Source organism: Phaeodactylum tricornutum, chromosome 33 (genome assembly GCF_000150955.2).
Source record: "Phaeodactylum tricornutum CCAP 1055/1 chromosome 33, whole genome shotgun sequence".
NCBI lineage: Eukaryota > Bacillariophyta > Bacillariophyceae > Surirellales > Neidiaceae > Phaeodactylum > Phaeodactylum tricornutum.
Window position 1 is genome coordinate 35,504 of NC_011701.1, and position 14,375 is coordinate 49,878.

General features: G+C 51.5%; 5 protein-coding genes across 5 annotated transcripts; 3 read left to right on the forward strand and 2 right to left on the reverse strand.

The window, feature by feature from the left end:
- Positions 1-1,481: 1,481 nt before the first annotated feature.
- On the forward strand, positions 1,482-4,035 carry PHATRDRAFT_50635 (predicted protein; the record flags this gene model as incomplete). The annotated part of the gene is made up of 1 exon (XM_002185563.1): positions 1,482-4,035. The coding sequence occupies one exon, from the start codon at positions 1,482-1,484 to the stop codon at positions 4,011-4,013; it is 2,532 nt and encodes an 843-aa protein (XP_002185599.1). The 3' UTR covers positions 4,014-4,035.
- A 503-nt stretch (positions 4,036-4,538) lies between these two features.
- On the forward strand, positions 4,539-4,886 carry PHATRDRAFT_7988 (predicted protein; the record flags this gene model as incomplete). The annotated part of the gene is made up of 2 exons (XM_002185564.1): positions 4,539-4,639; positions 4,766-4,886. Coding segments are annotated over 2 exons (222 nt in total), but the record flags the coding sequence as incomplete, so codon positions are not given.
- Positions 4,887-6,148: 1,262 nt separating this feature from the next.
- PHATRDRAFT_55230 (predicted protein) lies at positions 6,149-8,885 on the reverse strand. Its single transcript, XM_002185572.1, has 3 exons — positions 8,807-8,885; positions 8,400-8,460; positions 6,149-8,305 (listed from the first exon to the last, which is right to left on the reverse strand). Exons 1-3 carry the CDS (start codon positions 8,807-8,809, stop codon positions 6,240-6,242), a joined length of 2,130 nt encoding a protein of 709 aa, XP_002185608.1. The 5' UTR covers positions 8,810-8,885; the 3' UTR covers positions 6,149-6,239.
- Positions 8,886-10,984: 2,099 nt separating this feature from the next.
- Positions 10,985-11,865, forward strand: CYCA/B_1 (predicted protein; the record flags this gene model as incomplete). The annotated part of the gene is made up of 3 exons (XM_002185565.1): positions 10,985-11,080; positions 11,165-11,250; positions 11,346-11,865. Coding segments are annotated over 3 exons (702 nt in total), but the record flags the coding sequence as incomplete, so codon positions are not given.
- A 328-nt stretch (positions 11,866-12,193) lies between these two features.
- PHATRDRAFT_41645 (predicted protein) lies at positions 12,194-12,694 on the reverse strand (the record flags this gene model as incomplete). Its single annotated transcript, XM_002185573.1, has 1 exon — positions 12,194-12,694. The coding sequence occupies one exon, from the start codon at positions 12,692-12,694 to the stop codon at positions 12,194-12,196; it is 501 nt and encodes a 166-aa protein (XP_002185609.1).
- Positions 12,695-14,375: the final 1,681 nt, after the last annotated feature.

The window sequence follows — 14,375 nt, forward strand, 5'->3', positions numbered from 1 at the left end:
TTTTGGCTGAAAGTGTGCCCTCAAGTATTGAGAACATTGCTGAATCACAGGTCCCCATGGCGAAGTCTATCAGGAATGAGTTTGTTGATGGACTAGATGACATAGATAAATTTTTCGAAGACATCGATCCTCCGGACGAGTTGGATGTTGGAGCTGGTGGATCGTCTATACAGGAAGTCCTGATGGGACAAGGTAGTCGAATCATTCTTAAACGGCTAGTTATAGCAGCTAAAGTCGTTCGAGACACCGCGGTTGAGATTAAGAGGACGCTACTGACAAAAATCGCGGACGACGACGGTTCGTTCAGCATGGCGCGGAGGGAAAAACTTTACGGTATATTGAGGACAATACGGAGGCTAACCCGTAAGAGCATTGAAGCTTTTCGTCGTTTCATTGAAGGACTCTTGGAAGGTGATGTTTTCGATGGAGAGGATTTTGTCCTTGACTTCACAGTCAATCCAAATCCGCCCAGCGAGGCGGACGCAGACCCGGGAAAAAAAGCATTTCGTCAGCAATCACAGTCAATAAACGGTCGAGCTAACTGACAGTGAACGTGAGAGCGCGTTTGCTAGTCACTGTCAATCCCGAGTGGAAAACGGAGCCATCGTCTAATTAGTTTACAGTTATTGCCTTTAATTTCTGACTTTCTCCGCTGCAAGTAGGTATCTGCCCCAGTGCTGAAATGAAGACATGCAGCACGAGTTCATTGTCAGTAGTTCTTGGATTGTGCACGGCGTTCTTTTTCTGTTTGGCGTAGACATACTTTTCTCCCTTTTCACTGCCGATAGTGAAGCATCTATGCTGCTGCCTGGTTTACCGTTCTGCTACCTCTGCCGTGGTCCGCGGCCATGCTAGTAGGAAATCAAAATGTATTTTCACCTTTCTGACTCTGAGTGCTTACTCTCCTCTCCCCTTTTAGAATCCATACAAATATTAATGTTTTCATTAAAAATTCTTGACTGCGATGAATTCCTTGTGTCTGTCGACCGTAGCGTATAGCAAACGAATTTGGTTAATTTTCTTTCAAAGGCGAGTTTACTGTTATCATTTCGGGTCGAACGCCTCTATAGCCTTGGTTAATTTTCTTTCAAAGGCGAGTTTACTGTTATCATTTCGGGTCGAACGCCTCTATAGCCAACTGCAAAATTTTGTTGTTCATTCCCAGGAAGAAAGTCTTCGGCTCCTCACAACAAATATTAAAGCTTTCACTGTAGATAGTTAGTTGTCCTTTTCAAAAGAGAATATACGCTTTTGTTGATTTGAAATCGTTCAAACGCGTCGACCCCCTTCATACTTAGCAACCTATCACGCGTGGTCGAACACATTATGACACATTTGGTTTGATATAAGAAGCGAACTATAACGGCTTCCTAGTTGTGCTCCAATAATTGAATACAAAATATGAATTTGCGCCCTTTTTCCAAGGAATGCTTGCCTGCGGTTTCTAGGTCGACCAGTAGGCAATCACACAATTGCTCATCATGGTTTTCCAAATCTACGACGGGAATAACTCTCAAAAGCGCAAAAACGCTGCCGTAATGAAGGATGGCTCTTCCTCCGTCTTTCAGATTCGCCTTTGGGCGGTGTTTCTTTTCACAGCTTTACTTGGATCGGTATCGATTCTACTAACGCTCTCCAGCGCTTTCACTAATCAGATTAATTTCTGCTCAGAGTCTGCTCGGCAATATGAACCAGGGCCAGTTTCTTGGAGACAAAGCGCCATGGCATTTCAAGCAGTCAAAGCCCATCAAAAATTCACGGAAAAGAGTATTCAGCGGGAAATGCCAGTCACCCTTGCGCAGGCCCATCCCACTTCATCAATGATACTTATTCGCGCTCTGGGCAACGCCTTACCGCCGAGACATAGTACGCAGCAAACTTTGGAAAATCTTGACTTCATTCTGGCGCACGAAGAGTCGTTTCCCAACACAACACGACACTGGTTTGTCAATCGCTTCGTCGATCCCGAGGTGGAACGACTAGTCCTGGACCGACTTCAGAAGGCTAACGAATCCTACACTGTCATTCCATTTGACTTGCAGGTCTACGACAAAATTGAATACGCATATGATCGGATCCCCAAGGACCAGATTCATCTCCCTCCTGAAACAATAGAAGGGGAGGGACTCACGGAGAAGGAAATACTTCTTGCCGAAGAGCAGATACAGCATGACAAGATTCTATATGTCATCAATATTAATGGGGTCAGGAATGCCATGCTAGACTACGGCCGCAAACATTCCAGTGCTGAATACATTCTTCCTTGGGACGGTAACTGTTTCATGACGCGAAAGGCGTGGTCTTCGATCCAGTCGTCTTTGGCCGAAAATCCGCTTGCCAGGTACTTCACAACGCCCATGGATCGACTCCAAGAGCCCAACGAAGCTCTACTATCGGATATGTACGTGCCCAATGCGGTGGAAGAGCCGCAGATCATTTTTCATCGATCGGCTCGGTCCGAATTTAATGAAAAACTTCGGTATGGACGAAGAAACAAAGTTGAGCTGCTTTTGAGGCTTGGTGTGTCGGGGCCTTGGGACAAATGGCCGTGGTTGGATAGTGAGAAGGCAATTCTGGATCCAGCCCACGCTTCTGACGCTGTTGGCGATGTACCAGTAGCTGGTTGGATAACGCGGCTGTATTCAGGAACCAAAGCTGCCGAAGTATCTGGTACAATTCGTTTTCGAGGCATACTTCGAAGCCATGCCGTCACATCGCTTCTGGAACGGCTTGACCTTCGAGCTGCACAAGACATACACGGCTTGACTTCTTCAACATTACTTTTCTTCAACGAAAAGCAATTGATGGGGGAGCGCAACCTCTGGAAGGCAGGTGAGCAGAAAGAAGTCTTTCGAGAGCTAGTGCAACTGGCTGACCAAGCGCTACTGTTTGGACCTTGGTCGGTTATGGATAAGCAGCCTTACGGCTGTGGTGTATCGGGAAATTGTCATGAATATTTTCACCCGTCGCCGTACAGGTGGCCACAGAGGAATGAATCTGGACACATCGACTGGTCGAAACCGTTTGAGCGGCATGACGGTATGCGTGCGCCCGGTACATCCCTCTTTAGCGCCGGAAGTGAGCAGTATGATCGATCTGGTTTGGCTGCAATGAAGTACAACACTACACTGCTTGCTTTGGCGTATTCGTTGACAGAGAACAAGGCTTATGCTGACAAGGCAGCCAGTAATCTTCGACACTGGTTTCTAAATAATGCAACGCGCATGAAACCACACATCAACTATGCCCAGGTAAATTGGAGGGCACATGGAAAGGCAAAGGGTGCATCTGCTGGTCTTATTGAAATGAAAGATGTGTACTTCTTCTTGGATGCAGTCAAAATTGTGGAAAAATCCCAAGCGCTATCGGCGTCGGAACAGAGCCTTCTGCGCAAATGGTTTGCGGACTATCTCAAATGGGTGCTCTCTAGTTGGCAGGGTCAAAGAGAGTATGCAAATGACAACAACCATGGCCTGTACTATGATGTCCAGGTTGCACCACTTGCCTTGTATGCTGGCAACATGTCATTGGCATTGTCGAGAATGCACCGGTCAGTGTCGCGTCTCTTGGCCCATGTAGATACAACAACTGGTGCTCTCCCCCACGAGCTGATTCGTCCAACATGCGAGCACTATCAGGCCTTCACTCTGCAGGGGTGGGCAACCATGGCACGCATGAGCGAAAAGATTGGTCTGGACTACTGGAGTCGCTTCCGCGACGAGGCAACCAATGAGAGTATTCTATGTCGAGCAATGCGGTACGCGAACCCCTACTTGCGAAAGCGAGAGACATGTCCTGGGAACTCACAAAGTGAGGACATGCGCCGTTGGTGGCCGTTGCTAGTGGATTCTTCACATTACTGTCCTGATCTCGTCAACGACGGGTTGTTCAATGTGAGTGACTGGATTCCGTCAGAGCTTGTGAATCCCAGCCTAGATCGCTATTCAATGCCACCTATGTACGACTATGGTGATGGAATTGCTCCATTCTGGAATGCGGGATATCATTCGTAAACATAGTAAAGGTGATCATATTCTACTTCGCAACCTACCAAAACTATCTGCAGTCAAGCAAGGAATTTTTGGGCGGGCAGGCAACACGACCGCAATCTCGTATCCATTTCCTTCGCTCTGTCCATGGAATGTTTTTACAGTTAGAGTAAAGTGTAAAATAGAAGGCGGGGTGGGGTTTCTTTTCTAGATTTGAATCACAGGCAGTGACCATTGTTGTCGTAGTGACATGAGCGAGTCTTGTCCGTTCTTATCCACGGCAAGTCTCTGGAAGAGTACACGGGGTTGGGTAACATGAGGTAAGCGACTCTTTCGTGTGTGTCGTTGATCCAACACGGACACACGCGGGTGTACACTCGCAAAGGCATCCTCGCCGAAGCACCAGCACTAAGTATACAACAAAAACAAAAGCTCCTCCTTGTGGGCGTTTGCCTTTTTCTAGAATCAATTAGTTCCCTCTTTTGTTCTGAAAATTGCAACACAATGGTGCAAATGACAGCCCAGGACCAGGCGGTCGTGAAGGCGATTCCTGGAAACACCGTTTGCTGCGATTGCGGGATGAAGAATCCGCAGTGGGCATCCGTCAGTTTTGGCAATGTCTTTTGCTTGGAATGCAGCGGAGTGCACCGGTACGAAAGCAATTCACACGTTCGCAACCTCACAATTGTAAAAACCTTGTAGTGCGACAGATCCTTAACAACATCTAACTATTCCTTCTCGACTCTTTTTCCTCCTTTGAACTCGCCTGCCCGCAGATCTCTGGGCGTCCATATTTCCTTCGTGCGCTCCATCGCTATGGACTCGTGGACCGACCAGCAATTGGCGTTAATGAAGGCGGGAGGCAACGACAAGTGCAACCAGTACCTGCAAGCCAAAGGAATAGGACCCCGGACGCCGATTAAGCAAAAGTACGAAAGTGATGTGGCGCAGCTCTACAAGCAAGTTTTGAAAGCTCGAGTGGAAGGCAAACCGGAACCAACACAGCTCACCAAACCGCCTCCCAAGAAGCCCTATCAACCTATCAACGGTAACGCGGGGCCCACCGGCAGTGCTGCAACGGGTGGCTCTACCGACGCCAACGGGATGGAGCGGTTGACAGGTGAATCGGATGAGCAGTACATTGCCCGACAGACACGCTTGCGAGAAGAAGCCAGAGCACGCATGGCGCAAAAGTTTGGCAGTGGTGGTTTAAGCAGTGCAGGTTCTTCTCGGATGCAAGGTATTGGTAGTGATCCCAACTACAACCCTAGCGGGTCCAGTAGTAACGACGCCGTCGATTCGATCATTTCCGGCTTTGGTTCTATGGTCTCACAAGCCGGATCTCTGGCACGGAGTGTGGCTTCGGAGCAAAACGTACAGTCTTTTAAATCGACCGGAGCGTCTTTCTGGGGGTCGTTTACCGCCGGAGTATCTACCGTAGCCAGCAGTATTGCGCAGCCAGACGAGGATGACGGGCTTTCGGCGCTTCAGCGTCAAGTTGCTTCGCAAAAACCATCTCAGTCCAAGTACAATGGTTTCGGTTCCGACCAGTCCAATGTAGCCACCGCCACGCCATCGAATTTTTACAACAATCCCCGTACTAGCAGTCATTCCAGTACGGGATCCGCCAATTCGACATCTTCCAGTAACGCTGGTTCTCTCCAAGAAGCGCCGGGTTTACCAGGTGAAGATCGTAACGGCATTGAACGGTTGACGGGTGAATCGGACACGCAGTATGTGACACGGCAGACTCGGTTGCGAGACGAAGCTCGTGCTCGGATGGCAGCCAAGTTCGGGAACGGCGACAACCAATTGTCTTCCGCGGGATCGTCCGCCCCGCCGAGTGGGAGTGGAGCTTCCAGTATGTTCGGAAAAGCACCCTCGTCCGGGAACTCGTTCGGTTCGGCCAACAAACCGTCGGTCAATTCGAACGACTTCTTTTCGTCTTTTGGGAATTAGTTTTCCTCAAGACTTGATCAATTTCTAGTGAGCGACGACGAGTGTTCCGGCGCATTTTACGTTCTACCCACTCAGCCACACTCAACGCCCATCGGATAGTTCATTTCTATTAATCCTAAAGAGCACAGCATCTCGTATTTCCAAACACTGCCAACGCAAAAGTTTTACGACACGCGCTAATTCTACGAGCACAGATCAAATCGTTCTCTACAATTGCTTATTTTATTTCCCTACGGTGGTGGTGAAAAAGTCTCTTGTCTAGTTGCGTAACGTAAAACCGGGCCACCAGGTTTAGTCGACCTGTTCCATGGCAGACTCCTCGTTTTCGTCATCCCCGTCCAAAGGCGGCAAGTCGTCCATCTCGTCATCGTCGCCATCGGCACCATCATCGTCAATGGAGAGACCCAACTTGACGAGGCGATGAATGCGGGACGCAAAGGTCGCAGGCTCATCGAGAGAGAATCCACTCGTAAGGAGTGACGTATCGTACAAGAGCCAAATAAGATCCTTAACGGTCTTGTCGCTCTGGTCGGCCTCAGCCTTTTCACGAAGAGCTACAATAATCGAGTTCTGGGGGTTGATTTCCATGGTCTTTTTGGAAGACATGTAGGACGACTGGGTGGCGTCACGAAGGGCCTGAGCCTTCATGATACGTTCCATATTGGCGGTCCAGCCGTACTCGCCGGTAACGAGAACGCAAGGAGAATCGGCCAAGCGGGAAGACACGACCACCTTTTCGACCTTGTCGTCGAGGACTTCCTTCATGAGTTTGCAGAGGGATTCTGCCTTGGTTTTGGCTTCCTCAAAGGCCTTCTTCTCGTCCTCGTCTTCCTCGATTTCGAGACCTTCCTTGGTGGCACTGATGAGCTTCTTGCCTTCAAACTCCTTGAGTTGTTGAACTGCATACTCGTCAATGGGGTCCACCATGAAAAGGACTTCGTATCCCTTCTTCTTGAGGCGCTCCAAAAACGGCGAGGTTTCGACGGCGCGCTTGGATTCGCCCGTCACGTAGTAGATTCCGGGTTGTTTGTCGTCCATACGGCCCACATAGTCGTCGAGTGAGGTCATTTCTTCGCCCGACTTGGTGGAATGGTAACGCAAGAGCTTGGCAATCTTGGCGCGGTTGGTCGAGTCTTCGTGAATGCCGAGCTTGAGGTTTTTGCTAAAGGCTTCGTAAAACTTTTTGTAGGCGTCCTCGTTTTCGGTCAAATCGTTGAACATCTCGATACACTTCTTGACCAGGTTCTTCTTGATGACACGTAGAATCTTATTCTGCTGGAGCGTTTCGCGCGAAATGTTAAGGGGAAGATCCTCCGAGTCAACGATACCCCGGACAAACTGCAACCATTCAGGCAAGATATCTTCGCAGTTGTCCATGATAAAGACTCGACGGACGTAGAGCTTGATGTGGTTGTGCTTTTTCTTGCTACCGCCGTCGAACATGTCAAAGGGAGCACGCTTGGGAGTAAACAAGATGGCACGGAATTCGAGTTGACCTTCGACGGAAAAGTGCTTGACGGCAGCGTGTTCTTCCCAATCGTTAGAAACGGACTTGTAAAAGGCCACGTACTCGTCTTGGGAGACATCGTCGGGTTTGCGCATCCAGATGGGTTTGGTGTTGTTGAGGTGTTCCCATTCGTGGCTGACTTCTTTGATTTTTTTGGTTTTCTTTTCCTTCTTGGCGTCTTCTTCGTCGTCGACTTCTTCCACCTTGGGTTTGTCATCATCGTCGGCGTCTTCCTCGTCATCGTCTTCATCATCGGTGACTTCCTTTTCGGTGGTCTTTTCGGTGTACAGTTTGATGGGGAATCCGATAAACTCGGAATGCTTCTTGACGAGTTCCTTGACGCGTTTTTCTTCGAGGTACTCGGACATGTCTTCCTTGAGGTGCAAGACGATGCGGGTACCACGGTTGAAACCCGGGTCTTCGGCCTTGACGACGGTGAAGGAGCCGCCGGCTTCGGAACTCCAGACGTGCGCGTCGTCGTCGTTGTGCTTGGAGGTGACTTCGACCTTATCGGCGACGAGGTAGGCCGAGTAGAAGCCCACTCCGAACTGTCCAATCATGGAAATGTCGGCTCCGGCGGAGAGGGCTTCCATGAAGGCCTTGGTTCCGGACTTGGCAATGGTTCCGAGGTTGTTGACGAGATCAACCTTGGTCATGCCAATGCCCGAGTCCTCAATCGTCAAGGTGTTGTTGGCCTTGTCGGCAGTGAGCTTGATCTGTAGTTCGGGCTCCGTGTCCAGGACGGAGGAGTCCGTGAGGGACTGGTAGCGGATCTTGTCGAGGGCATCGGACGCGTTGGAGATCAATTCGCGGAGAAAGATTTCCTTGTTGGAATAGAACGTGTTGATGACTGTGTCAAAGGGGCAGATACAAATAAATGTGTGTGTGAGACAAAGACGCCCGGTGAGAGGCTCGACCCGTGGTGATAGACCAAGCGCACTTACTCAACGAAAGGAGCTGGTTGATATCCGCGGAAAAGGCGTAGCTTTCGGTATCGGCGGCACTCTGTAAGAAAAAACGAGAAACACACACATACACAAATACATATCTGGTGAGCCACAGTATTGGATTCGGAAGCGGAATGTCGGTCGACGGGTACAACGAGGGAGACTGATTCGCACCCCAGAGCCGTCTTTTCGCAACGTTTTGCCCTGGTGTTGGTAGTGAATCGATCAATCAATTGAATCGATCGATTTATCCTACCAAGACAGATCTGGCTGATGCCTTTCTCGACCAAACCAACCATGCTTGCCTCTTTCTCAACCTATACATACGCACACAGGCATCATTCCTACACACCCAAACACCCAAACACACCCACATACACACACACGCGACAGTTTGTACGTACCATGGTGGTAGAATCAACAAGGAGCGGAACGGACAAGCAAAAAAGGCGAGAGGAATGCAATGGTCGTGCCAGGGGAAACTGGAAATTTGTTTTTATGAGTGCACCGTCGCGGGTGGTGGCTACCTGTCGGTTGCTTCTCGAGGACCGAGGAATCGTACACGTAGACGTTGGTATAAATTCTACGTCATTTTGCGGTTTCCCGCCACGGTCCCGCGCACCACGGGTGGTGGACAGGGGGAGAAAGGAGACTCCCAGGGAAAGGAAACGAAGCATTGGAGCGAAGGCGTTCCACCTACCGACGGTGCGCGGAGCCGCTTCCACGTAGCACATCGAACACTCCGAGACCCGCAGGCGTGTTGGTTTGCATCGTGCCGTGCCACGCCACCTCATTCGCTCCTCGAACCCCCTGACGTCTGTCAGTGGGGGCTGTGGGGACGCGAACCAGCGATTCGGTCCGTCGTTCGTACCGAGGTTTGCATCGATTTCGGAAACTTACCAAGACCACGTGGTCATTGAATAAGTAAATCGAAATGGTGAGTGGTGACTTTCGAGCCACGTGCGGGTACAATGTGAATGGGACACCGGGACTTGTAATTTACTTAAATAACTAGGGTTTGGATTTGTAAGTGACCCAAAGTCTTGGATTTTGACTTGAATTACTTAGAGATGGCCTCTTCCGTACCTAAGTGGTGTGGGGGGAACTCCCAAGCCCGCCTTCCAATCCAACGCCTGCTCCGGGACGACATCCACGACTGTTCGTTCGCGCTGTCTTGCGAGCCCTTCGAGTTCTACGCATTCCAACGTAGAATCCGGTAGGAACGGCGACGTTCGCGCTGGAATGGAGCCGAGGGTTCAAACTTCCACCGCGGCGCCAACGACGCCGGCCTACCGGCAAGGAGAGGCCTCGCCTCCAGAATGCGGGTCGAGCAGTTCCATCCGACGGCGTCGTTCCAAAATACGAAACTTACACTTATCTAGAAGCGAGAGGATCGGTACGTACGGTACCCAGAACGCGGTAGACGTGAACGTAGGAAGGTTGATTGTTTCCAATCCACAAAATTTCACCCTCACTCCAACAATCTCTTTCCAACACACGGTCCAAAAGGTAGCAGCGTGGGGTGAGTGTGAGAGACTGTGACTCTGTAACTGTGCGTGACGAGTCGAGACGAGTCACCTGCATTGTGGTGGTAGTGATAGGAAATCCGTGTCGAGAGTGTTGCGGTAGTACTAGTATTGGTTGTGGCAGTTGCGGTGCGGTGGTTGCCTCTGCCTCTTCGTCATTATTGTACGTTGAGCGTTCGACTCTGAACGATTCACTGCACGAAATCGTTCGTTCCCAGTGTCGGCGCTGACAGTGAAATTAACGGCAAATCGTCGTCGTAACACCCTCGCTTCATCCTCCAAGTCATGGCACCTCCCGAAGTCCCCGCACGAAGGATCCGCACCTCCAACGAGTCGACCCGTACGACGCGTTCCCAGCGCCGCCGTACCGCTCGTTCGGACACGTCCCACGCCGAACCCGTCGACGCCACACCATCATTGTTGGAAGACTCCACGCCGGTGAATCCGAGCCGCAAAAAGGCACGGACGGATCCCGTACCTGCGGCGCACGCCTACACGCTCCGGTCCTCCGCACGCGGACGACTCCCGACCCACCAAGATGCCGACACCGATCATTCCGCAACCCGTCCCACTCTCTCCCGAGTCACGCCTCCCTCCGCCGAACCTCCGTCTTGGCGTCTCCGTACCGCAGTGGAAGATTCTCCCTTGCTCCCGTCCGCATTGGCCCGTACCAGAGAACCTCGAGCACCACCCGCACACGGGCGAGTACCACGAGGCGTGCGGGATCTCTATCCCCTCCCGCACAGCCCGTTGACGGTCTGTCGCTGTCCACCCGTCGCCGTGGTGGTGGACGAATCGCCCCTCCAACGCGCGGACGCCCACGCCTTTCTCCAACGTTACGGAGCCGAGTACGCCGCTGCGCTCCGGCAACGGGAACAACGCGAGCGAGACGAGGCCCTCCGGGTGCTCGCACAAAGGGGTGGCGTGCCGAATCGTCGGAAGACTCCTTCCGAATTGTTGGCCTTGCCGGACACCCGCGGAGCCCTGCAACCGGACGGAATCGGTCCAGCCGAAGCCCTGGAACCCTTGCCCTTTCAACCTTCCATTACCGGCAAGATGCGAGCCATTCTCGTTAACTGGCTCGTGGAAGTCGCCGCGGAATACAAGGTCTCCGTCGACGCCTACCACCTGGCCGTCACACTCCTGGACATTGTCCTCCAAAACGGACCCACACAGATACAACTCGATCAGATCTCCGACAACGAAACCAGCGATGACGATGAGCAACATCCCCAGGGGCCTTCCCAAAACGCCCAACAACCACAACATCACCACTGGAAACGCTTTTATGTGCACCGCAGCGACTTTCAAGCCCTCGGATGGTACGTCCGGTCTCCTTAAGCTCGGACCCTCGCATCCCCCCTTTCGATAACCCACCCCTCACCTCTCCCATCTGTCCGTACTCTTCCCATTCCAGCACGTGTCTCTGGATCGCGTCCAAACTGGAAGACCGTACACCGCCACTCCAAGACGACCTGGTCTACATTTCCGACCAATCCTTTGACGCCGAGCGTCTTCGCGCATGGGAAAACAGAATCTGCGACGGACTCGGCTTCCGCCTTCACCGAGTCACTCCCCTTCACTTTGTCCACCAAGCATTGCGGGCCAGTCAAGCCTGTGCGTCTTGCCAAAACCCCCATCCCGTCCTCCGACAACTCGTCCTCTATCTCTTGGCTTTGGGACGCTTGCCACTCACTTTGAACGCCGTTACGTCATCACCCAGCCTGCTCGCAGCCTCCGCCGTCTACTTGGGGCGCGCCACTCTGGGCATCACCACCGGCAATGACGACGACCCCGCCAACGGATTCTGGAGTCCGACGCTCTGTTACTACACGGGCTACACAAAAAAGGACTTGACGGACACCGTCCTGGCGTTACACCGTTACCAAAGTACGGTGGATTCGTCCGAATACCGAGCCGCCTATCTGGAGTACAAACATCGTCATCCACACTTGGCCGTCAGTCTTCGAATGGCTCGGTGCGTATCCGACTTGGGTTTGGACCTCGACCCCCCGACGGCACAAGCAGTGGGCCCACCGGTTGTCTACCGTTAAGCTCCCGCAACCGCCGAATCCGTGAGGAAACAGCGCGAGCCGGATGGGTGCTCCCGGCTGGTCAAGCAATACAGATATTCGTATACACGAGGGGTCTTCTCTAGAGACAGCAACCCTACCTAGCTTGATAGATAACAATTTAGGTGGCAAATTGCTGATGTGTTACATAATATGTGGGAGTGACGGTACATGCCGTGTGTAGAGTGGTTTTCTATTTGCGCAAACGCAGTAGGAGACCCTTGTTGCCCTTGACCTTCTTCTGCAGCTGAATGAGTCCGTAAAGAAGGGCTTCGGCGGTGGGAGGGCATCCCGGGACGTAAATGTCAACGGGGACGATACGATCACAGCCTCGCACTACGGAGTAACTGTAATGGTAGTAGCCTCCGCCATTGGCGCAACTCCCCATGGAGACAACCCAGCGCGGTTCCGGCATTTGGTCGTATACTTTGCGCAGGGCCGGGGCCATTTTGTTGGTCAATGTTCCGGCCACAATCATGACATCGGACTGGCGCGGCGAGGCCCGAAAGACCATCCCGAACCGCTCCATGTCGTATCGCGAGGCGGCGGCGTGCATCATTTCCACGGCGCAGCAGGCGAGTCCAAACGTCATGGGCCAGAGCGAACCTTTGCGCGCCCAGTTGACGAGATCGTCCACACGCGAAATTGCGTACTCAACGTTGTCAGCGGTGGGGACGTTTCCCCCGCCCTGCATCATTTGTTCGACATTTTCGAGACGATTGAGCTGCAGCAGTACAAGCAAGTGGACAGTGAGAGGTGATCAGTGAATATCAAGTATTGACTGTGAACAAAGAGTCCGACAAGGAAGGGACAACCCGCGTCTCGCGCAAGTCCCCACGCCAAAGTAGGGTTGACAGTTCATCTGCCTCGTCCCTTTCGGCGTCCTAGTCAGCAGTCGTGCGATTTCTCCACACACATTACTCGTAATTGATCCACGACGTACCGCAGAAGTTTGGGATTGCGCGGTGCCTGCCATGCTACGGACGGCGAAACCGGAAAACGATGGTGAAGTGGTAGAGACCCGGGGTCCCACGAACAAGGCGGCACCGCGAGCGCCGGTGCGAATCCACGACGCAGACTTGGACGCAATCATGGCTACTTGAGTTTGTCAACGAAACAAAGAATGGCAGGAAGTAGCTACACAGAGAGATGATTATGTACACGAGGAACCGAAGAAGCCCTTCGTTGCTGTGTATATGGTGCTGTGTTTGGGATTCATGTTGCGGTACGCACAGCTTGATGTACTGCCGCTGCTACTGCTACTGCTGCTGCTGCTTGTTAATCCTGTTCTTGCGCCTGTTTGCTGTGCTTCGAACCGTATCCCAGAGAAAGGAACGAATACTGGCAGACGGGAAAGAATCACAGTCAGCTCGTAGAGTTTGTCGAGAGGTCGTCGAGATTGGCTCCGACGGGACTGCCTACCTTTCTCGTCTGGCCATCGCGAGGGAGCGAATCTGGAGTCTGACGTGGTTCTCTATTCGTAGAAAACTGCAACGATAACCGACTAGAATCGCACTAGAATAGCACAAGATCACTAGTGTAGTTACGAAACAGAGCAAAACACAAATTATACCATTATCTGCCTGAGCAGACCAGTCTTAGTCTAACGTACATATGACAGACGCTTGACGTGGGGTTTTTCTAGTCCCCTCACATTGGAACTATGACACACATAGGACGATGTGTCCCCTCAAAACCACAACGGGAAAAAATAGAGGCACACACACACGACGCTGCACGCAATATAACAAATGCAATGCAATTTGTCCCAACCAGAATGACGGTCGAGAACGGGAAAGTCGGCAAACCCTTCAATAAACCAATGTCACCACAAAATTTGCCGTATGAGTTCTTGACGTTTCGGAGCAGGCTGGACCTTTGTAAGAACATCAGCCAAATTTGTTTCCGTAGGTTCATACGCAATCTTGATAACTTTCGCGGCAACACATTCACGAACAAAGTGATATGCAATGGCATTACTCTTCTTCTTCAACATTGACTCTAGAGCTGTAGTATTGTAAACCACAGACATATTGTCGCACAAAACTCTAGCAGCACCGTCGATAGGAATACCCATCATACGTAGCTTGTATTGTAGACCTTGAATCATCTCAGTAGCGGTCTTAAGCGCAACGAACTTGCTTCCAAAAGTAGAGGTCTCGACTGAATTCTGGCGCTTAGAAAAACACATAATAGGGGCACGATTCACATAAATCAAAACACCTGTACGAGAATGACGAGTAACACGGTCTCCCGCATGGTCAGCATCAACAAACGTTGTAACTTCAACAGCCTTGCCGCAAGGTTGCGGTGCATTTGGAGGAATCGGTTCCTTAACATCACCGTAAAAGTCCGTCCAGTCCACATTTTCCTTA